Source organism: Hesperophylax consimilis, chromosome 5, assembly GCF_061612785.1.
Source record: "Hesperophylax consimilis isolate HC1 chromosome 5, BYU_Hcon_1.0, whole genome shotgun sequence".
NCBI lineage: Eukaryota > Metazoa > Arthropoda > Insecta > Trichoptera > Limnephilidae > Hesperophylax > Hesperophylax consimilis.
This window is the reverse complement of record NC_142840.1, coordinates 17,431,634-17,458,263: the sequence shown is the minus strand read 5'-3', so window position 1 is coordinate 17,458,263 and position 26,630 is coordinate 17,431,634. Positions and strand designations below refer to the sequence as shown.

The 26,630-nt window shown below is 32.9% G+C and overlaps 2 protein-coding genes and 1 non-coding gene across 6 annotated transcripts in view; 1 reads left to right on the top strand and 2 right to left on the bottom strand.

Moving 5' to 3' along the window:
• The window catches only part of LOC149423591 (putative cytochrome P450 4d14), a 39,759-nt gene extending 31,936 nt beyond the window's left edge, over nucleotides 1-7,823 (top strand). Inside the window, exons 12-16 of the mRNA XM_089632265.1 lie at nucleotides 3,977-4,087; nucleotides 4,381-4,513; nucleotides 5,974-6,080; nucleotides 6,496-6,675; nucleotides 7,607-7,823. Coding sequence (XP_089488391.1) covers nucleotides 3,977-4,087; nucleotides 4,381-4,513; nucleotides 5,974-6,080; nucleotides 6,496-6,675; nucleotides 7,607-7,797 — 722 coding nt within the window. The 3' untranslated portion in view covers nucleotides 7,798-7,823. The remainder of the gene's footprint in view (nucleotides 1-3,976; nucleotides 4,088-4,380; nucleotides 4,514-5,973; nucleotides 6,081-6,495; nucleotides 6,676-7,606) is intronic.
• Nucleotides 4,155-4,227, bottom strand: TRNAK-CUU (transfer RNA lysine (anticodon CUU)). The gene has a single exon. It is a non-coding gene; the product is annotated as a tRNA-Lys (tRNA).
• A 14,171-nt stretch (nucleotides 7,824-21,994) lies between the features above and the next one.
• Nucleotides 21,995-26,630, bottom strand: part of sd (TEA domain transcription factor 1 homolog scalloped) — a 158,784-nt gene continuing 154,148 nt past the window's right edge. For all 4 annotated transcript variants that reach the window (XM_089631660.1, XM_089631661.1, XM_089631662.1 and 1 more), the window contains one exon: nucleotides 21,995-25,632. In XM_089631660.1, the coding sequence (XP_089487786.1) occupies nucleotides 25,519-25,632 (114 nt within the window). In that variant the 3' untranslated portion in view covers nucleotides 21,995-25,518. The remainder of the gene's footprint in view (nucleotides 25,633-26,630) is intronic.

The following is a 26,630-nucleotide window of genomic DNA, read 5'->3' as shown; positions in this document are numbered from 1 at the left end:
GTGTATTTTTTAACTTAATAAAAAACGTATGATCACTGTTTACAGTAAACTACAGTTTTTTGGATAATAATTTATCGGTTCGCTTAGTGAGTATGCATTACTAGGAATTTAGCAGTAATTTTATTTTTTCAGAATTTTTTACAAAGCTTTCTTCTCTTACGTCAAACTTTATGGAAACAGGGTCCGCGTGGTGATGGTAGAGGATCTTGTTATTGGACTTGCGAACCCGGAAGACGTTGAGGTGATGACACAATATTGGTATTAATAGGAAATATTAAAAAGTCGTAAGAGAAGCATGAACCATGAGGGCATAAGAGTCACGGAAAAGCAGTACATGCTACATGTTCTTGTACAATAGTCGCCGAATATACCTCCACTGAGGAGTCAAGCACTTTACCATATTATTTTTTATTACGAAAATATATATATATATATATATATATATATATATAGATTTTAAATGTGCTCTGATACAATGCGAGAATCAAGATCACACTTCCCCTTTCTAAAAATCGTTTTAATATAACTATTTAAAGACTGTCGATTACCTTTTTTAGAACAACTCTTTAAAACAATGAGCAAATATATAAAAACTATTTTTTTTAAATAAATCGAAAAAATATCAAGCATGTCACCCATAACAACTATTTTAATTTTCTGTTTGTTTGTTGTTACATTTTGAATGGCTTCGAACCATGCCTCCGATAAAATTGAAAGCAGTTCCATATTTTGATCATTTTTTAGGTTGTAATGACAAATCCGCAATTCCTCGAAAAGGCCCGTGAGTACGACTACCTGAGGCCGTGGCTTGGAAATGGACTACTGTTAAGTGGAGGTATCATTGCTCGATTATATAGTCATGATTATTAATTAATGGTCTGCCTGCAATCAGTCTTTCGTGACAAATTAGTTGTAGCCATGTAGGCAGTAGGCAGTAAGCAGTAGGCATACATAATGGCCATTTCCTTACAAGTATTCTCATTATTAGTTTTTCCATGAACGCAAACTGTTATTAGGTGTACGTAAATATTGGCTACAACTTTTAATCTCTCACTGCTCTGTATTCTAACACTTAAAATAATACTCACCTATTTGGAAAACGGATCTGTTCTGTTTTGTATTGTTCTGTAATATTATCCTACGTATTTTATTTCGCACAGAAGGTTTTAAGAATCTGTATTTCAGCTATAACTTTACATTCATAAATATAACAACGTGATTTATTATTTACAGGCTTGTTAAGTCAATTGTTCGTTCGTAGTAAATTACAATGACATTGCAATAACTTATTCTTAGAACCCGTTATTTTACATTGAGCATCATTTTCACTGATTATTCATGAATTTTTTGATAACTTATTTTCTCATTTAAGGCGACAGGTGGAAGAAACATAGAAAAGTTATTACTCCAGCTTTTCACTTCAAGATTTTAAACAATTTCATCCAAGTGTTTGACTCACAGAGTGAAATATTCATAGAAAAGCTTAAATGTCACACTGGCAATAAAGACAAGGAGTTTGATATTAATACATTTATCAAGATGTATGCCCTAGATACTATATGCGGTAAGTTGTGCTTCAATATTTATTATTATTAAATTTAAAAATATTGAGAAACCACCTCACACAAAATGTATCAATTTTATTCAGACAAAAACCCTGATAGATAGGTATAAAATTTAACTATGCCTAAAAGTGGTTTTAAGAGGAAGCTATAAGCCAAAAATGTGTAAATTATTGTTATACCTTATATTGTAGGTAATAAGCATTAAAATCGCTTGACAAACGGAGTCTAGAAACATTCGATTTTTCATGCAAAAAACTGGTTTTTATTTATTTTGTAAATAATTTTATAAGAAAGCAAAAAAGTTAATAAAAGTTAACTGTCACATATAATTTTAGCCATAGTAATATATTTTTCAAAAGTTGTTTCCTTTACGCGTTCATATATTTCTTTTGTAAAAATATATTTTTTAGTAGTTTACATTAATATTTTTTATTAAGTAATTTATTTTTTTATTTGTATTTTACTCAAGCCAAGCGATAGGAAAACTTTCAATTTATCTAAAGCATATTTTTTGGTATTCATAATGTACACCAATTCGTTATAAAGATTAATCAAAATAGTGATATGGCATTAAGCTTCGCCTTTAAGGACACGATACATCGCGTCGGTGACGTTCAAAACTTGCAGCGCAATTTTGAAATTTTGGAAAAAATCAACCCGTAAAAAAGCCGCTTTACAATAAATACATCAATTTTTAAATATGTATTCAAAATTACCTTTTTATGTTTGACTGAGCATTGAGAGTTCCCCCCAGGGACTAGCTGTGAACTTTTAAAATGTCTTAAAAAAGGTTAAAAATAAAAATGGTTTGACTGAGGATTGAACCTTCCTCCCCGGAACTGGAGTCAACAACGCTAACAACTGAGCTAAAATCTCGAATTATTTTGTGTATTAACTGCTGTGATGTCATCCAATTTCAGAAAATGCGTAGATGTCCGCGTGTGTATGCGTGTTAAATTTACAGTTACCTTTGTCATCGATAACGAGTCTGCCGAGTTTCAGTTCGATTGGATGTCAGGAAGTAGGTTAATTTCCACTTCCAAGATACCATTTAATTCGTACATTAATTTAAGAAAACAAAAACTTATATTCAAATTCATTTTAAATTCAAAAGAAAGGCCTCCCAATATAGTGGGAAATCGTAAGTTACATGTTGTTATTGTATAAAACTGTTCGACCCCTGGGAAATTAATTAACTGTTCAAGGAAGTATTCAATATTTGAAAAAAAAATTTACCAATTTTACCAAAAGTAAGTTAAATTTGACATTACTTATAATGGGTAATCAACATAACGCTGTTTGATTACATACTTTAGTGAGCCAAAGAAAACATTTCAATATTTAATAAGATAACAGCAATATTTTGAACAGTATTTTTCAAATGTTCTCGTTATGTTTTCAGAGACGGCAATGGGAGTGTTGGTAAATGCTCAGCAGAACTCTGCAACGGCTTATGTCAACGCTGTTCACAAGTGAGGCTTTTATAAAATGTCTTATTTATACTCCTTCGCTTTGCACAAAAAATGGTATTACACACAAATGTCTTTACGATAGGTAATATTAATTCATATTATTATTGATTTTCATTGACGTTTTTTCCGTCCTTTGCATTGCAGCGCCCTCACCTTGGTAGTCAAAAGAATTAGACATCCGATTAAAAGGAGAGATTTTTTTTACCAGTTTACAGAAGACTATAAAGAAATGAATAAGTCATTGGCGATTCTTCATGGCTTTACAAACACTATGATAAAACAGCGAAAATCTATACTAGAGAAATCAAATGAAACCCTTTCCACATACACAGAAGATATTTACGGTATTGCTGCTTTATTAGTTGTTATATATTATACTGACTGCACTTCTTTCTCGTTGTTTATTTATTTGATTTTTCACGCCTGATGTTTTAAAGACGGAGAACATCTAAATATGCACAGCAAAAAACAAAATACTTTAAATGCAAGATGGACAATTTGGAATAAAAACATGAGTTTTTTTAATATATTATTTTCTGAAACACTGTCTTATCATCAGGTCGAGGCTTTACTGCCCGAGATGTGATATGAAGAATATCGAGCAGACAATCAGGCCTTCATTTTTTATGTTAAATTAATATTAAAAAGCTCCGTTACCCATGATTAAAATGGCAATGCAATCTGTGAATATGAGAAAAATATGTTCAGATTTCTTAACGTCACAATTCACCATTCTGTTTTTGCTGACGATGAGATTTCTGTTATATTTCCAAAATACGTTTCATAAAAAAATATATACTAGCTTTAGATATATCATTCTGAAAATAATTTGCAAAAAACATAATGACAAACTACTAAAATGAGGTAGTACTATTATATAAAAGTTTCGTTCAATTTTTATCATTTTCGAACTACTCACGGATTTCGTTTTATTAATAGGTGCCAAAAAGAAAATGGTATTTTTAGACATACTACTTTTATCAAAAATTGATGGAAATCCGTTATCTGATGTCGATATAAGAGAAGAGGTGGACACTTTTCTATTCGAGGTAAACAATTTACGGGCTTTCATATTATATATATTTAATTTCCTTAATAAATTAAATAAAAAAATATTCGCCCAACGTGGGGCTCGAACCCACGACCCTGAGATTAAGAGTCTCATGCTCTACCGACTGAGCTAGCCGGGCTGGTGACAGGGTTGCCAAAATGGCGCATCAACAACATTAGCGCATTTCGAGCATTAGCACAGCCGAACTTTTTTTAAACCTCGAAATGCTAACAATAATTTTCTAGAATAGAAAAATATCTAATGTTTTTTATTTGTATGTTCAGGGTCACGAGTCACGACACGATCTCTTCTGCTATCGGCTTCGCAATTTATTTACTATCGATAAATCCCCGTATTCAAGAAAAGGTCTACAAAGAACAATTGGAAATATTCTCTGATCAGAGATCAACTCCACTTACACACAGGTTAATCAACTGTTATAATTTTGCTAATACATGTAGCTTGTAGGTATCCAGGGGCGGACTAGAAAATAAATCTTGATAGGAACAAAATATTTAAAAGTTTATGTAAATACTTACGAGGTTAAAAAAATTCATGCAGTTTTACGTGTAGTTTCTAATAAAAAATACTTACTTCTTAATTGTGCATACATAGAGTCTATAGACATAATAGTCTATAAGACTTAAGTACAAAATTTAGTAGGTATTTTTTAGGAAATTACTCTAAATCAGTTTATTTCTCTCATGTATCTTTAGTTAATTTTATCCATTTATATATTAAATAAAGACCGGGTGTAAATTGCACTAAACTCGGGAAGTGATTCTACAAGTTAGTACAGTAAATTACAAATTAAAGAAACTTTTTTAGAAATTCCAAGGTAATTTTAAAATAAAAATGTTGAATTGTTTGAAGGTATTTTGACTAAAAATATTTTAGGATAAAAATAAAACAATTTTTTTATTATTTAAAAATACACACTTTACAAATACAAGGTAAAAAAAGTCCCGACAAACTACTTTTTAGCAGTTTGTCTAACGGGTTATTTACATTAAAAATCTTATTATAGTTAGTTTACAGTTACATTTTTACAATTATATAAAACAAAAATTAAAAATTTTACAGAAATATAGCAAAGAAAATTATGAAAACGTATATAACAATTTTAAAAGTCTTTAGAATAATATATCATTGTAAGCTAATACAAATTAAATCTTTCAGTAAGCCAAGTCTTCAGTAAGTTCACCAATTGTTTGTTTTGGGCACAGTTTTTAATTTCAGCAGGTGACATATTAAAACAACTTCGAATCACGTTCTTTGACCATATTTATTTGTATGCTTATTGCATTGGTACAATAAGTACTTCATTAAAGTTAAAACGAGTATTATGATTGTGTTCTAGCATGTTTATATATAAAGGGTTATATGTATGTGCTGAAATATAATTTTGTACTTATAATTGATTTTAATATTTTTATACTTTTGTATTTATAATTGATTTTCTTAACGGTAATTTATCTTTTTTACTTCCACCATCATGTGGAATCTCCTACCAAAATTAGTGCACTTTTCCCCCAGACACCTGTATAATGAACTTTAATATATGGATTTAGTAATGTTCATGAAGGACTCCTACTGTGCTCCTTATATAGTTGAAAAAATAAAATGACAAAATGTACTGTACGTACATATATACAAATCAATAAGAAGAGAACAAATTTGAAAAAGCGTAGGACATAACAACATGAAATTTAAAAAAACAGGGGTTAGTTCAAATAATTACAATAGGGAGGATACCGAAACAAACCACCCTTGTGTAGAATAGTATGTGTTTAAAATGGATGTCCTTCAAAAGATTGGAGTTGTTCGTATTTGCATGGTAAACAAGATGAGTGTAATGTGCCTAACGAATAACTTTGATTAACAGCGACCTTCACAACATGAAGTACCTGGAGCTGGTAATAAAAGAGACCCTGCGGCTATATCCCTCTGTGCCATTCATAGGCAGGAAATTACTTGAAGATGCTATGATAAGTATGTCTGTTTTATAATATGACAACATCGGTACAATAGAAAAGATCTAATTTTGACGTTTCGGCTTCGATTCCCACTACAGTTAAAAGATATTTGTATTGGATGTGTCTGTTTTATAATATGACAACATCGGTACAATAGAAAAGATCTAATTTTGACGTTTCGGCTTCGATTCCCACTACAGTTAAAAGATATTTGTATTGGATGTTAACGTACACAGGTCTATATTGCATATGTTATTTGATATGTGACGATGCAAGTCTGGATTTTTTTATAGTTTTCTAGAGAAACGTTGATGACATTTATATTTCGTACATAGTAAATACTTATTTACACTTCGACATAGAAAAGTTAAATTTAGAAAACATGGCAATGTAACACAATTATACATCACGTAAGTACATTTTTTTTTCAGATGATATGAAAATTCCTAAAGGCACGACGGTCCTAATTGCTGTTTACAGCATGGGACGAAATCCTGCAATTTTTCCAAATCCTGATGAGTTTATACCCGAGAGATTCCTGCCTGAGGAATGCAGCAAGAGAAATCCATTCGCTTCCGTTTTCTTCAGCGCTGGATCCAGAAATTGTATTGGTTGGTATTTGCTATCCGCGAGTCACAGGGTAAATAATGGAATTGCACATTAACAAACACACACGAACAACATTATTATTTTTATTATTAAATAGGTATACCGTAACCAAATACAAAACTTGGTACTTAAATTGTTTTTCGTAAAAATTAGATCTCAGATAATATCTGATTCACCGACGGGATAAACAGATTTGTGTTAGGGGTATGTCCGAACAGGGCTGGCCCTGTGTCGGGGTTCAAGTTAATTTTTAAATTTTAAAACTGTTTCGTGAGTGAACTGATCTAACATCATCGGCCTTTACGAGGTCTAGATGTCGAATGTGTCTTATGTAAGCTGGCGACATCAGTTTTCTTTCAAATCGGTGAAGATCACACTTTTTTATTATTACACTCCATTATTTGATTGGTGGTTACTGTGTTCACTTTCCATTTAAGCAGAGCCGCACCTAGATAGAACATTTTGCGCCCGGAGCAGAACAAATAAATACATGTCCGTCATAAATTCTCATTCACTCTCATGTAAGACGCATGTAACGGAAAGGGATGTTACAATGAAGCCTTCAGTGGCAGGTTCTTCGAATATTTCGAAGTTCCAAACGCGCCCCATTTACTAACGAAAGTCTGAAGTTTGATTTATTTTTATATTAAATGGTGGCAAAGTACATAATATTAAAGTAATATGTTTAGATTCTACGCACGAATTTCAAAAACATTATGATTTTACGCATTGTTACAGATTTTTCCATTCGCATTTATAATACAACCGGTAATGGGCATTACCTACTCCTGTAGGATTTTAAAGTTTTATAAATAGACCGTTTCAAATATTTAATCACCAACTTTGAACCAATGACTTCATTATGCAGATTAAATGCGTTTATTGGTTCCATTCTATTAAAAATACATTAATTTTTTTTTTTACTTTTTACAGGTCAAAAGTTTGCGATGTTGGGGATGAAGACAACCCTGTCAAAAGTCGTCAGAAACTTCATCATTGGAGCCACCAATAAACGTCATGCTCCGATACTATCGGCAGATCTAATTCTCAAATCGATCAATGGAATCAACGTAAAATTAACCCCTAGACCAATTACCACGCTAGATTTCAAAGATATTAACTGAGACAAATGAGACATGTGCATAATTAATAAATCTCTTAAACTACTTGGATGCATCAATAGAATTATCTCTCACTTCAATAATATAATTTCCCTAAAAACTCTTTACTGTTCGTTGGTTCGCCCTAATCTAGAGTATTCCTTATTATGCATTATTTAGTCTTCTTTGGATACTACACTAAATCATTTGAATACTCGAACCAGTATTAATACATTTTACAATATATTAACCGTAATAATATCCCAATGCGTACATAAAATATTAACAATATTAACTCTCTTATCAAAATATGACGTTTAATAAATAGGGTTAATGAAGGGGGTTTAAAAATTTCCAATCTGTATATATCCCTGAAAACAATTTGCCTACGTCATAAATATCAGATACACCACACAACGTAAACATCACTTCCATTTAATTTACAAAAGAAATTGTATAATGAAAAATAAAGGCACTTGACATAAATACGAGCACAGGAAGGGATGATATTCCATCACACTTTATTGTAAATTGCGCTGAAGCACTTGCTAAACCTATTTGTATTATATTCAATAAATCAATGCACCAAGGCATTGCACCTGCTATAATGACACAGACCGGTCAGCGTATCTCCTTTTCCGTGTTCAATAGGAGGCAGTACTGCCTTGAAACACGCACGGATTTGTTACGCTAATTCTCTTTCTTAACTCTAGTACTGCCTCCTGTTAAACACGCAAAAGGAAATACGCGACCGGTCAGTGGTTGAGTTGGCATCGCGTTTGGTTCCCACCCAGGCATCGTGCGACCAATTCCTCTTATTCCTTAAAATCTTTAAATGACCTAAATTAAATCTTACCTCAAAAAAAGCTTACGTAACTCTAATTCAAAAAATAGCGATAAAAGCAATGTTAAAAACCTCCAACCCATTCCTAATTGGCCAATTTTTACTAAATAAATGAAAAAACAGTTTTTCAATGCTTAAGTTCACAACTAAATCATATTATAACAAAAAAACAACATAGCTTTATAAAAGGCCGAAATTTAGAAAGTAATCTCGTTTTATTTACCGACTATTTAACCGCACTCAAGTAGACGCTCTTAATACTAAAATTTTCCAAAGCATTTCATTAAATCAATCAAAATTATTAATAAAGAAACTTTGGTCGATTGGTATAGGTTATAGGTGCTAACTTGTTTCGTTGGGTAACTTCTCATTTATTAGTAAGCGTTCAAAGATGGTTTGAAAGGGAAATATATAAATACGAATATTAGAGAGAACGCGCTAATATTAAAAAACGATAATAAGTAAGCGAAAATTGTCAAAATATATTTAATAAAACACCACTCGTTTATAATAGAGCAAAAATCCTATCTCTGTGAATTTTTTCATGCCTGTAACATATTAAATAACAAAACAAAACGTGTTTTAAATAATTTTCGGAGCATACTTAGCGATTTTTTTCTATCGAGGGAATTTCATACAATTAACGTTTCGGTATAACAAATGTATAACAACAAGCGTCTCATCTCGCTTCTTTATTTTTTTTAAATATATTGATGATTTAGTGAATGTCGTAAAACACTCCCAAATAGAATACAAACCTGTAAATAACCTAAATGATTGTATCAAATTGCAGGATGACTTAAATAGTGTAGCTATCTATTTTCACAATTCCTAATTATTTTTAATTTTTTTTTTTTTTTTTTAATTTATTTATTTCATCACAAAATTACAGAATATATATAATATATCATTAGTAAGTTGTATAATTATATGTCAGTTAGAAACAATGAAATTGTTGAAAGAATAATGTTACAATAATACGGCAGTTTCTAATATAAGAAAAAATAATTATCAATGTAAGAGTGTTATATAGAAATGGCATAATATACTATATTTTAGGTTGTGCATAACCTGCCTCACTAGGCGAACCTGTATTGAGGCAGAATTTTTAGTTAATTATTTCTCCATTTTGTCTATGGTTTGCTAATATGTAAATGTTTAATATGGGTTCCCATACAGCAATCCATTATTTTAGGTTACATTATTGTTTACATATTGAAGATACAGATAGAATAAGTTTAAACACAATACATACTATAATAACTCACTGTGACAAGGCATTTGGTTACTTTTCATTATTGTTTGCATTTACACAATACGTATATAGTAAGTTTTAGCACCGTACATACTGCAATAACTGTCAATGACAAGGCGTTTGGGTGAGGGCACCAGTGTAGGCTCGATCATTTGAATAAATCCAAATTTTAACATTTTTTTTAAACTCTTTCCGTGTTTGACTCTCTTTAATATTTTCCGGGAGCATGTTGAAGATCTTTGTGGCAAAGTAGCCAAAGCTACGTTGACCAAAGGTGAAAGAAAGTGCTGGAACTTGCAACATGTCTTTGTTCGAATTACGCGTAAATCTAAAGTTAGTTTTTTTTTCGTAAAGCACGTGTTTGTTTTTAAAGAGATGCATGAGGATAGTTTTTACATAGATGACATCAAATACTCTCATTATGTTGAAAATTAAGTTACTGTTTGCAGTTTGAGGAAGTTTGAGAATAATTTTCATAATTGTTTTCTGCGCCTTTTCAACAGGATCTAGAGCTGATGAAGTACCCCCTCCCCATGCAATGATACCATACTCAATGATAGGTTGGGTTAATGCAAAATAAATCGTTTTTAGAATTTGTAAGTTAAGGAAGTTCCTTACGGATCTGAAGAAATGTATTGTTTTCCTAATTTTATTCGCAATGATCTGAGTATGTATATTCCATTTGAGGTATGGGTCAATGGTGAGGCCGAGGTACTTCATCTGTGGAGTTCGCTCTATACAGGGGCACTCATTGCATACATTGGAATTCGTACAGTTATGTATTTTTATGGAGTAATCATCATTAGGTTGGCCTGCAGTATTGATGCTTGAAGTGATATATTTTGTTTTTTTCGTGTTAAGGGTAAGCGTGTTTATATCTAACCATTTTTTAACTAAGTTAATATTTTTTTCAGCTTTTTTAAATACAGCTGACCAATTGTTGTCTTCAAACAGTAAGACAGTATCGTCGGCAAAGCTTACAATGCTTCCCTCAATTTCAAGGTTGCAAAAGTTGTTTATATACAGTAAGAACAGAGTTGGTCCCAATACGCTTCCTTGTGGAATTCCATAGTCAGTTGTGCGCTGGTTACTGAGGGTATTATGTATTTTAACCTGTTGTTTGCGTCCATTTAGGTAGCTTTTAAAGAAGTTTAGCTCTTTGTCCGTGATGCCAATTTTTTCAAGTTTTTTAATTAGTTTAAAGTGTGATATTGTATCAAAAGCCTTAGAGAGGTCTAAAAAGATTGAAATACATTTATTTCCTTTATCAAGGCTTTTTACAATGAAGTCTGTCACCCTAGCAATGGCATCTGAGGTACTTTTGTTTTTTTGAAAACCATATTGATTTTTTGAAAATATTTTATGGCTCTCGATGAATTTTAAAAGTTGTGTATTAATAAGGTTTTCAAAAACTTTAGACAAGCTATTCAGTAAAGTAATTGGTCTATAGTTATTGATATCTGACTTGTTTCCAGATTTGTAGATGGGAATTACGATACTTTGTTTTAGGTTAGAGGGGAAGAAGCCCTGTGTAATACTTAGGTTTATAAGGTATTCTAGTGGCAATGTTATCTCCGAAGACAGCGTTTTAAGGATTTTGGTTGAAATTTCGTCTGGTCCAGCAGAAGAAGTGTTTTTTAGACAATTAATTGTTTTGAGAATTTCTTCCTGTGACACAGTTTGGAATAGAAATTTTGTATTTATGTTATTTGTTTGAACCACTGTATCGGTAGATTGGGTGATTCCGCTCTGGGCAATTTGAGAAGCAAGATTTGGACCGATATTAATAAAAAAATTGTTTACATGATCAGCAACGAGCTTAGGATTTTTTGTGGTTTCAACAATATGTCCATCAATAGAAAGTTTATTTATGCTCTGTTTCTCTTTTGTAGTTTGCGAGTTTGTGGCTTCTCTAAGTATTTCCCATATTTTTTTGGGATTATTGTTACTTTCTTTAATTCTTTCTGAGTAGTAAATTTCTTTTGCTTTTCTGATGACGTTACAGCAGATGTTTCTATATTTTTTATTTAGTTTATTTTTTATAATGTTAGTTGGTCATACGGATTTTCTTTGGTTTTTTTGTGTAGCGTGTTTCTTTTGTGAATGCAATTTATAATGGAGTGGTTAATCCATGGTTTCAAGGGTTTCAATTTGTTACTTATATTTTTGGTCATTGTCAGGGTATGGTGGTGTAATTTGTTTTTCAAATAGTTAATAAAGTATATCCATGCGTCCTCCGATTGTTTAATTTGGAAGAGTTCTTGCCATGATTTGTTCTTTAAATTGGTTATTATATTTTGAAAGTTGATTTTATTGTATGCTAAAGGCAGGCTACATTTATTTATTTGGATAGCTGTTTGTAGTGCAAAGATAGTTGAATAATGGTCCGTGATAGTTGATTTGTAGACGATACTTTTAGATTTTTTTTTGACTTTACCATAATGTGGTCAATGCATGATATAGATCCATTTGTCGTTCTTGTTGGTGAGTTAACGGTACTCACTAATCCATGAAATTCTAGCATGTTGATATAGTCTTGGCTTTGGTGGTGTTGGTTGCTCGGTAGTATGTTAATATTTAGATCGCCCATTATTATGATATTTTTGGTATTGGAAAGATTTGAAAGTGTGCAACTAAGACTGTTTAGAAATGGCGTGATGTTACGAGTCGATGGCGAGCGGTATATAGCGAGGATAACTGTATCATTGTTGTATTCTATTTGTGTGCAACTTGCATCCTGAATTTTTAGTTCGGTTACTGTGAAGTTAAATGGTTCATATTCACAAGAAATGAAAAAATTGTACATCAATATATGTTAAACGGAAATAAAATCGTAACCAGCTCCAATATGCGCGAACTTTGTGTGATTCTCGACAGTAAGTTACAATATGACTCTCATATTAATCAAATCAGAAACAAAGCAGCTAAAATGCTTTGTTTCATAATAAGAAAGTCACAAATATTATCATTATTAAACAACTATACTTTGCGCACATACGAAGCTATCTAGAATTTGCGTCAACTGTGTGGTCTCCATTTTATGCATGACATATAAACAAATTATTCTATTCAGAAAAATCATAAAATACATTTCTGACAAATAGCACAATCGATTTGCAATTGTATTTTACAAAATTGATTCATTTAGTGTACGTAGCATTGAATAGATAATAACGGTACTTTATTTGGTCATTGGTACGTAGACAATTTTCAGATGCGATGTTGCTATTTCAAATAGTAAGCAACATTACAGACTGTCCTGATTTGTCAGAATTGATTTGAAAGTACCTACACGTAACACAAGTTATACAGTATTTTTAATGAAAACACTGTAAAACTAATTCAAACCAAAATGTTTGCCTCATAAGACTGTTCAACATTTAATAAAATTCACTCTATGTTAGATATGTTCAATTGCAACGAAAATTAATATAAAATCTCTATTAAAAATGTATGATTCACATCCTAACTAAACCAAACTACATTATGATATATTAAATAATTGGTTTCTCAGTATAGATTGCACATTTATAAACCAACCATATTGTAAACTGTTGATTTCCCTATAAGATAAATAAATGAGGATTATTGCATAGTTAGTACATGTAAAATAGGGTTTGATAAATAATTGCAAAATTCGTGCATTCGTGAAACTTTGGTCTTGGCAGTTGACCCCTCTGGGATGCTCTACGACTTCAAGCTCTACTTTTGCCCTCACGACGCGTGACGGGTAAATAGAACAATTGACTTGGTAAACATACGATTTTTTCCAGTTTCTCTATCTTATCTTTATTGATTTTATTTATTCTTTCTTACACAATAATTTCAAATATATTTATATCAATCACACTTATATGCTGCACTGTTTATATAAATTGAATATCAATCTATCGTATGCAGAGATGTGCAAAATGGGTACCCAAAACCATTTGAAATGCAAAATGGAAATGGGTCAAAACTTTTCCATTTGAAAATGCAAAATGCAAAATGGTTTTTAGAAATGCATTTCAAATGCAAAATGCAAAATACCTATTCAGAGGCGGATTTGCAGTCTTGGCCGCCCTAGGCCCCAGACCATGTAGCCGCCCTTTTCTCAGTACCCATCATATTGACCAGGAGTATCCAAACTTTTCAGTAAGTTCCTAGGGTCAAAACCGTTTTAATTTTCCTGCCATTATCATTCATGGTTCATGGGGTGAGATTTGTCCAGGTCTTGGCGGCGGATACGTCTGTCCACCTGCTGCGTGGCGGGCAGGATCGAGAGAGACTGGGTGAGGGAGGCCTTTTGACCTTTCCAGCCGGACTATCTTGACCCATCGCCTTGCACCGCAGTTGGAGGGATGTATTCATGTATGGATGTATTCGTTGGGGCGCGCTGTGTGCTGTGTGTGAACACGCTCTTGCATATCGCTATTTCGTACGTAGAATATTTAGGTACTTAGGATTCTTAGTAATTTCTTGTTATCATCTGTGACTTTTTTGTCACGATTGGCCGCCCCTAATATCTGGCCGCCCTAGTCCCGGGCCTACATAGGCCTAAGGGCAAATCCGCCTCTGTACCTATTTTCAAAATGCATTGAAAATGCAAAATGGTTTCTCAGGTCAAACAATCAAAATGATTAAAGAATTTTTAAACAATTTTGTGATTTAATAATGGACATCAATGTAGAACAAACATATTACATGATGGTAAATCCAAAAACACGACGACTACAGATTATGAAACCACAAAAAATTTGCGCGGGACTAATGTTGCCAACGTAAAAACATAGAAACTGCTATCTAACATTTAATATTACAGCGTCATGGCCCCATGTTCAGTATTTGAATCAGTATGTTTTGTAATGGTATCACTCAATTGCCAGGGCTCCTACCAGGGAGCAACTTGACACATGGAAATTATCTCTCATAGCGAGGTTGAGGACCGACTGATATTTGGGGCTTATGAAAAACAGATGAGTGGAGATAGTAGGAAGAATGTTGCAAAAAAGCATTTAAAATGGAAAATGCATTGAGAAAAGCATTTAAAATGCAAAATGCAAAATGGTTTTTAGAAAAGCATTTAAAATGCAAAATGGAAAATACCCATTTTGCATTTTGCATTTCCATTTGAAATGGATTTATTTGAAATAAAGCACATCTCTGATCGTATGTAAGAATCGCTCGGAACAATCATGCGAAAATTTTCCTGAGATTATTACACCCAACGATAACATTGCAGAAGCGGGTTCCATAACTGATAAGATGATTACACAAGATAATGAAAACATTGAAAATTTTAGCTTTAGTGTAGAAGAGGATGAAAAGGATATTATCTAATATATAAAGTTGATTGTGTGTTTGTGGCGTTATGTATTCAAATCTGCAGTTTTATTCCGAGGTCAATTTGCACCCTTAAAGCCCAGCTACACTACTCGCGAAGTTGATCGAAGTTGACCGAATACGATAGTGTGGGCACCATAGACATATGAATATTAGTAGACCTGCCCTTAGTGATTAAAAGCGTATTATCCCCACTCCCCATACCGGTTCCATTGGAGCCGGCTGTGCTCGCGTATGGCCTCAAGTGAAATTTGAAAACGTGACGTCATCATTCTTGTGCGAACTAGCGTCGAGCTATGGTCGAGGCATCATCGGTTCATTTTACGAAATAACACGGCAAAATGGTGGCTTGTGCTATGAAAACTTGTAAAAATAGATGTGAAAAAGATAATAAACCATAGACATATGAATATTAGTCATATGTCTGTGAAGACAACGCTATTCAAGAACTGATCGGAGATTCCACGTCTATTGGTCACCAGTTCAGTAACATTTGAAATCATAAAATCTAAAGTCTTTATTACGAAATAACACGGCAAAATGTTGACTTGTATTATGTACACTTGTAAAAATAGATGTGAAAAAGAGAATAAACCCAATTGTGGTATTACATTCCATATATAAGCATTATTTTACTTTATTTTAAGCATATTCACATCGTATAATATGAATCAGTTGTTACTATCACATCGAGAAACGTCTGGACGCGAAACACAAAGCTGGTTGGTTGCTGGGAAGTAAATTATGAACATTTATAAAAGTGTCTTAACTAAATACTTAAACGAAATATTCGACTCTGAAAATAGAACCGAATTTGGACTTCGCAAATTTGTTCATAACGTGGCGAGTAATTTGCGCTCCCATGTAAAAATGTCTATTCATTCAAAAGCAGATTTTACTTTTAAGAAGTAAATGGTGATATTATAATGCGAGATGCCTATTTACTGTCAGATTGATTTATTGACGAATCACAGTCAGCTTCACTCCCTTCGTTCTTCAACAGTTGATTTTACCCCTCGCCATTATCTTCTCGTCTATTAATTCCTATGTCTGTGGTGGGCACGAACTTCACTTCGCTTCGGGCAACTTCGCTTCGCTTCGCCCGACTTGCGATTGTTGTCGGTAAATGCGCCCGAGTCAAAGGACTCGAAGCGTCACGGCATAAATAAACCAATCACTGACTGGTTGGACTGAGTTACTCGCGAAGTTGCACGAGTGTGTGGGCACGCACTTCGAACTTCGGCTAACTTCGTCGAGGACTTCGTCGAAGCGTCGAAGCGTCGAAGCGAGTAGTGTAGCTGACACTTTAGAGAAATTCAGAGGAAAACGTTTAGAGAAATTCAGATTCAGAGGAAACTCACTGTCTGCTTGATAAACCACCCCTCATCCCCCTTTCCTACCATCTAAAGCAGTATTTTAATGCAACTAGATGGATTTTTTTCTATCTACATTTAATTTAGAAAAACTCCAACGCGCAATGCCGCATACAAAACCTAAGCGATAGACAACTTACTCTGAGGTCAGCAGATCTAGATGTTACCAATCGTTTAATCGAACTTTCTCGGTCAAATCGAGCTGTTTACTATGATCGCTCTTTTCGTGTAGCTGGCCCACTCATTTGGAATAAACTTCCCCCAGCCCTTACCAATATACAAAATTTGGCTGAATTTAAACGGGTTTTAAAAACAAAATTATTCAAAAAATCATATTTAATAATTTAAAATCATTTATATTCTCATGAATCTAAGCTTCTTTTTTAATATACTATAAAAAGCCAGGTTTTGAAGTTTTCCGGTAATTGTTTGGTTTCGGTTTCCTCCTTATTGTACTTTTATGTTTAATGTCCACCTATTATATAATATTTTAATGTTTTCCTGTTTTATATAATATTTTAATTTTAAAGTTCTTATTTTTCGTGCACTGTCACTGTCTTTTATTGTTGTCCTCTACTAAAATAGCACTGTTATTGTTAAATTTTATTCTCTGCTTTTGTGTAAACCGTTTATTCTTTATTTCATATTATGTAATTAAATATTTTTTTAAAGGAACACAATAGGAAATTTTATTTTAAGTTTATTATAGTTAAGCGCACTTGAAGTGAAACAACACAAAACTGCGCTATATAAATGTTATGTTATTATTATTATATTATTATCTAAATATTATCATATATTATACTTTCAAACCATCTTTGAACGCTTACTACGGGGCCTTAATGCGACCATAATACGACGTTGCCGGTACTTTCGGAGCCCAGTTAAAAAGAAATTTTATTAGTACCAATTCGAATTTAATCTTTTACAGTATTTATATTACAATATATTCAAATAAATGGAATATTTCTGAATGAATCCATAGACAATAAATGTTCTTCAAATGTGATAAAATACGCTTCCAAATTTGATTATCAGAAATAAACTTTTTTTATGATATTAAAATTTTTAATGCAAACATAAAAATAAATTAAAATGGATCACTTTCCTTTTATACGTTTTCAGTAATTTTTAACGAAAATTACTGAAAACGTAAAAATATTTAAAAACACACTTATTTCATTAGACAAGACAACTTTACCGTCACCTAACTTTTTGTACCATATAAAAAAAAACATTTAATAATAGCATCGGATACCTCACACATTAGAAATTAAAATTTACGTTTGTTATTTTTTTTTTGCGAAAATTATTTCACAACAATTATATTCTTATTTTCGTTTTACTGCACGCGACATCTATAAATTAAAAGTCTTTCACTTTTCTATAACAACCAAAAATTACAGAAATCTGCTTTACCAATAGTATGGAAACAAACCATTTAATAGTAGGGTAGGAACTTTACTGTGGTGCCATGATTAATTTTATAAATAAACGCGACGCTCGTTATATTCTACGTGTTCATAGATGGCGTTAATTAATTTATATGATTAAAATATCCTTTTTGTAAGGTATTGCTTTACAATATTAAGACATATTATTTTTTTGTGCCCGTACATACGTAATATGAATACGAATAAACAGCTTTGTCCGTAAAAAAAATCAATTCTTTGGTTTAACCGGAGAAGATACACAACTGAAATAAGTATTTTTGGTTTTATTATTATAGGTAAGCAGGTATTTTAAGTACAAAAACGAAAATACCTACTTACTTAAGAAATTAATACAAAGAAATCTGGAAAAATAAATTATATTAGATGTAGTTTGGTACATAATCGATTTATGGCTTTTTACAATTGATACCAATTTTAAAAATTAAATTTAGCAAATTCGAATTCTATAGTTTAGTTACAGAACCAGAGATTGATTTTTTATTTTATTTTTTTATTTTATTTTATTAGGAACATTAACAGGTTTATAACATAACATGCATAGAGAGAGAAAAAAAATAAGTAAAAGAATTAGGTAACAACCCAATAACCAATGTTCACATCATGCAATAAAGATAAATAAGGTTAAAAAGCAATAAACAAACAAAGAAAACAAAGAAAGGTTAAAAACAAAGAAAGGTTAAAAACAAAGAAATGTTAAAAACAAGGAAATAATAAGAGAAAAAGTATATAAAGATATACACGTATAAACACATACATACATATATATATATACATACACATGCATATACACATATAAATACATATGTACACAGATACATATACATAGTTGCATACATACATACGCATACATACATGAAGATTCAGACATACACAACCGAAATTAGTATTTTTTACGATTCCCGAAGCAGGTATTCTTCATTCAAAGATGCCAGGACATTTGACAAGTTCCATTTAAAAATGTACCTATATTATGCTTCAAATATGGCTGAGATGGTTTTATTAAATTTATAACATTATGTTACTACTATGTGCAGGCGCAATTGGAGTAATCCGCTCACGGCACTGACTTGACAAGGCGCTAAGGAGTCAAGGAGCCAAGGCACTGATAATACCTAGCACCCAGCGCCAGGCGCCGTCTTGGACAGGGTCGGCCCTGATAATATTCCAAACAGAACACATTATTAACATTAGTAAATTTATTATGAATTATATATAATTAATTATGAATTGTTAAAAAAAATTTTAAAATGGCCATTTTAGGTGTTTCAAAAAATGAAACGAGGAATTGCTGGAACATGATTGCATCCCATTCTCACTCACAACTCCAGTTTTCTTAACCTTTTAAATGCCAGTAGGTAGAAGTGTAGCTGTGCACAGCAGGCCGTGAATTTTTAATCAAAATAAATCATTTTTAAATCTTATTTTTATAAATTAAAAACATTACACCTTGAAAGGATATTTAAATGACTTACCAAATTTATTCAATATTCGACGTTTTTGCTTCCCTTCACTTAGATAAACATATTTTAAAAAAAAGGGGACATTTGTATGATACAGAGGCTTAAAGAAGAGCGAGTAAACTCGCTATTTTTCTATGGCTGGCCTGCTGGGCACGGCCAAGAATGCGAGATATCTCGCTCTTGGCACAGAAGCGGTTAAAATTATTTAAACTCTTACTCAAAAGTGTAAAGGTGCCAGATCTTTGGAAAAAAGTGATCGTCCACCCAATCCCTAAGAAGGCGGACCGCTCCGATCCTTCCAATTACTGCCCCATGGCCATCACTTCCATACTCTCAAAGGTATTGGAAAGAGGGGTTAATAACAAGTTGCTCTCTTACCTCCAGAATTACAACATCCAACAAGGGCAATGTGGATTTTGACCCCCCGTGCACTGGTGCACATGCATGAAACTCGAAATACACAAGCGAACTCCCGTTCATGGTTGTTCCATTTTGTCACATTTTGGCTTTATGAGAATGGGCCGCTTCTTCGACTCCTTTTGTGTAAGACGGCTCGTATGTGGAACAAGCTACCTGTATTTGCTTTTTACTCCTTCATATAATCCGGGCCTCTTCAAGACCCGCAATAATAAATCCCTTCTTCCAGCCTCTATGTGGTGTGGGTGAAAGGAGTGAAATATAATTTAATACGTTTACAAAAAAGCGCAGCAAATTAAATATTTCTAGATCAGAGGGCAAACAAAAAAATGCTTTCGATTTATATTTTTCGGGAAGTTAGTATACCAACAATATTTAGACAGAAATCCTTGAATTTATGAAAATAAGTAACACTCCATGTTGACATTTAATATACGTTATTTATTAAAAAGCTTGGAGTAAGTATATCAGACCGGCTCAAGTATGGAGGTCTATAGAGGCCCGAGTGAATCTGGCGCACAAGAAACTGGCCGTCTTGTACAGGACTAGCAGATTTTTCAATAATAACCAGCTGCTAACCCTATACAAATCTCAATTACGCCTATCAATTGAATTTGGGAGCCACCTCTGGGCTGGAGCCCCACAATACTTGATAAACCTGATTCTGTTCAAAGGGGGGCAATATGTTGTTAACAGACCGATTGTCATCTCTAATAGACAGATGCAATGTGGGCATGATGAGTCTGTTCTGCAGGTATTTTAATAAATCCTGCTATAAGGAGCCAGCAGCGTTGTTCCGCGGTGCAACGATGAAACCAAAAAATCAACGTACACGAGCGAAACACCCGTTCACGGTTGATGTTGGCTTCATGAAAACGGGCCGCTTCTTCGACACTTTTTTGTGTAAGATGGCTCGTACGCGGGATGAGTTACCGGCATCTGTTTTTCCTCCTTCATAGAATACAGGCCTATTCATGACCCGCATTAATAAGTTCCTCCCTACAGTACCTATCTTAGCCCGCCTCACAACGCTTGCCAACCGGGTGCCGGCATAGCTCCCCTGCCTTTCCACTGTACAGTCAGTGGTGCTATTGTGAGGTTGTCACATAGAACAAAAAAAAACTATCAAATCGTGATTGTGTAGTATTAAAAAAAAAGTTATTATCTGCCACTGTATTTTATAGTATTTTCTTATATGAAAACCTTTTAGTGTTGTTTAAAACCGAAACCTTTAAATTATATCAGCGTAATCGGATTCCCAACCAGGCGTCGCGATTTCAATCCAATGCTAGCCAAGTCCTTCATCATTGCACAAACAACATTTTTCGCTTTTAAAAATGTTAAACGGAGCCCCTTTCGATGTTGGGGCACTATGGAAAATTTGTTGTACATATTATTTTTCGAGCCCTTGCTCCCCCCCCTCCCCCCCTTCCCTGCCGAGGTTGGGGCCCTAGCCATGTTTTGTTTAAAGTAACATTTTAATTCATTGTCTGTACCTTAATAATTATTTGTATAGCACTGTTTGTTGACAAAATCATCTCAAGGGCACTTTAAATATTAGGTAAGTAGTGCGATTTATACTCCTCTGAATCCTCCTCACAGCTGCCATGTCTATGGGCGTGAGTTCTGGGAACCTAAGTGGGGGCTCTGAACTCTTGCCCGTTAAGAAAAGTCGGAACTGGAGGGAGCCCCAGCAGAGGGGAGCCCAGTCAGTATTTGCTGAAATGCTGACCGTTAGATCCGCCACTAACCATATTATGTAGTTTCCCCAGAATAGATAGTTATTCAGAGAAAGATAATTTTAACATATGCCTAAGGATACGCTGGGGTTCAAGAGGTTAACCTTTTTTTCTAATACGTGATTCCTGTACTCCTCCGAGGTGTTACGGTGGCAACTGCTACGAGCTAAATAACACCCATCTCCTCTTCAACACTATCACAGTGACAGTGACCCGCGCAGTCTTTCACTGCCACAAATGTGTCTGCAGTGGCAGAGGAAGATGTTATTATGACTGTGGTGGTAAGGCATTGCATTGATGGCAATGTTCATAAATATATTTTTTTTAATCGGGGAGGGGAGTAAATGAAAGACGATATATAATAATATCAATTATAATTTCAATTTCCATACAAATTTTAAACATATATGATCTCAAATACTGTACATTTTTAAAATCAAAAAGAATTATAATTTATCTGATATGGCAGTTTCTCGATATGAAATTTATGAATAAAACAATCTATTTTATCAAGAAAGCAGCCATTTTTGGGAAAGTATATTTACATTATATTAGAACCATCCGACACTGGTAAAGGACATTATCTGTTTTTGTTCAATTGATTTCACATTAGCTTAGAAGTTCTTAGTACAAAAGACATACTTTTCAAATAATTGGCATGCATTTAAATATAATGAATACTCACAATAAATAAAACTTGTATGACATTCCTACAAAATCAGCATAATTCAGATTCACAATTAAATAAATTTACTTTACAATATGTCCTTTATAAATATAAAAGGTGTATAAAAATAAAATAACATTGCTAAATTATCACTGTACATAAATTTAAAGAAAACCTTAGATTATATTCTGATTTCTTAACTTCGGTTTCCGCTTGCTTAGTCAGTATTATATAGTAGTGCTCGTACTTCAGATTAGAGATATTGATTCAAACAAAGTATTAAATAGAGGGAAAAATATTGCACCCAGGACTAAGTTCTGGTAGTCGTCATAAACAAAGCATGAAGTTGCATGTGACATAATTATAAACAAATATAAAAACAATTATTGTTGTACTTTCTGTTATTTGATGATGTCTCTCAATTTTATCCAAAATTCTCCACAATATTCTGTTTGCTCTCACATTTGGCGATCTGTTGGAGCTAGGAATCAAAAGTTGAGTTTTGGTCTTCAGTAGAATCACTAATGCAACAGCATAATAATAAAGATTTCATTTTAAATCTTAGACAAATAATAACTTCATTGTGATACTTTAATTCCAGATATTTAATTACCCACATTGATATGTTAAATAGTAATAAAATACAACATTTTGCATGATATAAAAGATATTTTTTTGTAAATATTTCACAAGTTATGTTAAACATGTCATAATATTACAACTGTAGGGCATGATCTACAAAGAATATCAGGAATTGCATGAACCTTAGGTGATCTATTCATTGATATATATAATAATATCATGTAGTTGATAAGTTGGAATAAAAAGAAAAGTTAAATTCATACAAGATAAGGATTGATCATTAGTATGTTATAAAATAAATGCACACACATTATAGTCGAGTTGTCAAATGTACAAAATTCATTTTGCAAAAACAACATCCACTTTATTGCACCTAAAATATTTTTATATAGTCATCTTTGATATAAATATAGAATTTGTAATTTCTTAGAGAATTTGTACATAAACAGAATTTACAATACATTTAATATGGTAAAATCAATTTATAGAAAAAATTTAAAGATTGTCCATCTCGATATGAGAAAATAATATAAGCAAATTTGTGAAGATACAAACGAAAAAGCTCATTCATCAGATATTCTTGCTTTTTGTATTGGGAAGTTTGTGAAGAATTTAGGTGTCTCTACGCCCGCCCCGCTACTGTTTAATCTATGAAGAAATGTTTCAACTGAGAAAAGATTTGATAAACCGACAGCGCACCTACGACAGAGCTGCAAGTATTAATAACAATGTTATATTTTCACCAAAAGAACCTTCAAAAGCAGAAGTTTACTTGTTCAAGAGTTTGACAGTTATCTTTACTTTAATCTTATGACAAAATCTTCACAGAAGACAAAAATATACTGATTACTTTATTTATTCCCAATTGTTCATTTTTACGGAAAGTTATCATCCACATTGGCTTCTTGACCGAATGAAACTTTATTCATTCAAACATTTACTCACTATCGAATTAATTACTTTTTATGAAAATAAAAATAATTTCACTTTACCCTATTCTAATAAATCCGTACATACAAAAATTGAAATAATAAGCTACCACTGCAAACATTGAAAAAAAAACACAATCAAAATATTTAAAGGAAACCTAAAAATATTTGACTAAAAGAGAGATCAAAACATTGCCACTTCACTTAATAAAAAATAGCGTAATACAAAAGAGCGTTTTGTACTGGAGATACAAGTGTCTGTTGTGAATGCTGTTTGCTGCCGAGAACCAAGAACCTGCAAATCCAGCGGCGTGCCGGGCGCCTACTATTACCTACCACTTCCTATCACTGCCCACCACTACACACCGCCCTAGGAACACTACATACACACCATGTTCCCGCAATACTGCCAGCCACCTCTAAACCAATCTTAAATATCATTTCCTATTACAAATTATATACTCTAGAATATGAAAGTGATACATGATGGCATAAATATAACATTGTCAGAAATCCACAATCGTCATCACTGACATCATCTTACATTAAATTATTATTTTTAATTTATTGGCAATGCAAAAATTAAATACAAAAGTATTTATCTAGTTCACATGTAAAACGATTTTCAAATATAGCACTTACGTCAACCCAAAAGATTATTGTAAATTGAAAACATTCTTAAACTCTCTAATTGTAGAAATATTTACACTGTTTGTGCAAAAGATGCACATATTTATATTACTAAGTCATTTGACCTAGGGTACAATATTATCATCCCTGCTGCCTGAAATTCTACTACTGTGTACCCTGCACATTGATTTTCCACGATAATTCCAAAAAGTTTGTGTAACGTAATGTGACCATTGATTACACACTGTCAGTGAATTCTTTTTAATGTTAAATGAATTTTGACTGCCAGAAGAGAAACAAAAACCTTATATATGATGATTTAAATAACCCAATGAAATCTGGGAAATATTCATTTTTAATGAAATAAACATGAAAAATAAATGTGCAAACTATGTAATAAAATGAACACATATTCTCACTCGCCTATAGAAACATTTAGAATGTTTGTCTAGCCAATACAAGATCTAAGTACATTTTTTTGAATTTGATTCAAACATGCTTAGAATACATTTTAAGTAAATTGAGAATTTTTTTAATGCAATAAACATAGGAATAAAAACACATTGGCTTGACTTAATTAGATTAACCTTTTGGAACGCCAAGCTCCTGCGACCTAATACCTCCGTAGTGTGCCGAGACAGAATGTATTTAAGTCAGACTACCATATGGACACGCCGGCGCTTTTATCCTATCCAATGGGTACTTTTGGCGCTTTTAAGAAGATAAGGATTAATTGGTTAAAATAAATAAAAAATTACATTCCATTGTTTAACCAATATTCCAAAAAGAAATAATGGACTGATATTATAGAAATCTGGATATCAAGTTTTTAAACTTTAAAAATGAATTGTATCATTGTTGAGAGCAAGAGGAATAGAGGAAAAATTTGGATAGAGTGAATTTCAGGCAGATTCTATAAGTACATGTGGATAGTCCTGGAGAATCAGTGTATAATATTAGTACCAACAAGTCAGTTCTAGGACAAGCTATTTAACTATTAAACGTTAACATAACATAATGCTAGAGGCACTGTGTGTTTCTGATAGAAGCATCCCGGGAGTGTTAGGGCCCTCCTAGTCCTTAACGAGTCTGTAGATATGGTGCTGGGCCCCGTGTTCACTGTTTGAGACTTCAAAAACATAAGCTGCACATATCAAAGTCTCTTGTGTATCTCTATTTGAAACCACCTGCAACCAAAACAAACAAGCACACATTAGAACTTATTCTGCAAGAGAGAACAAGAATAGCATGTAGGTACATAATTACGGTGAAACTCTATTAGAAGGTTTTTCAAGAGACCAAAACAACTTCTTATAAGTAAGTTTTACTTGATAACATCTAAACATGTATATACATAATACTAAAAATGTAAATGGTGTAAAAATGAGTGTCACATCTTTGACAGAAGTAAACAAATATTTTGTGAAACACAGTATTTTGCTCATGTCTTTGAGCAATTATTTGTCATTCTGTGTAGAGTGGTAGATACATTCAGTATCACCCTGGTAAAAGACCACCATTCAGTTTCGAAACGTTGTTTGGTGACCAGATCTGATTAGACAGGTACTTCCCAACCTTCCTCTTTACCCTACCCGCTACCTTCAACCAGTGGCGGCTTGTGACTTTTGGGTGTAATAGAGTGCTAATATTTAAAAAAAAAAAATGGCACTATTCATTTCAGTTTGTATGGTTCGCTGCACCAATTTACTGAAAATCTTCACACAGAAAAGCGAATTTTCGACAACAAAAAAAAAGATTGAAGATGGAGCCAACACTTTCCAAATATCGGAAAATAGGTATGGCTCTGGTGCTTTCTTGGGTGAAATTATGTAAAAATAAAAGGAAACGGAAGGGTGAAAAACTGGTTGTTGAATCGCTCGCAAGCAAAATCATCATCCTGTAAATCGTATTTTGATTACACTACAGAATGGATGACTCAACGCTAGCCGACCTGATATTGTGGGGTTGCCAGTCCCGATTTCGGAGTTATGGCCGATTTGTCCACTCACGCGGTGAACAAGGAAGCGATCTATGGTGCTCCCCACCACTGTCCCGATATTGCTTCCGATTGCAGGGTAAGGCCTTTTACCCACAAGTTATGAATTTTTGCATAATTTTATTCCTGCTTTAAATTTTGTTTTTACTAAATACATACATACTTTTGTATTCAATTAATAATAATAAT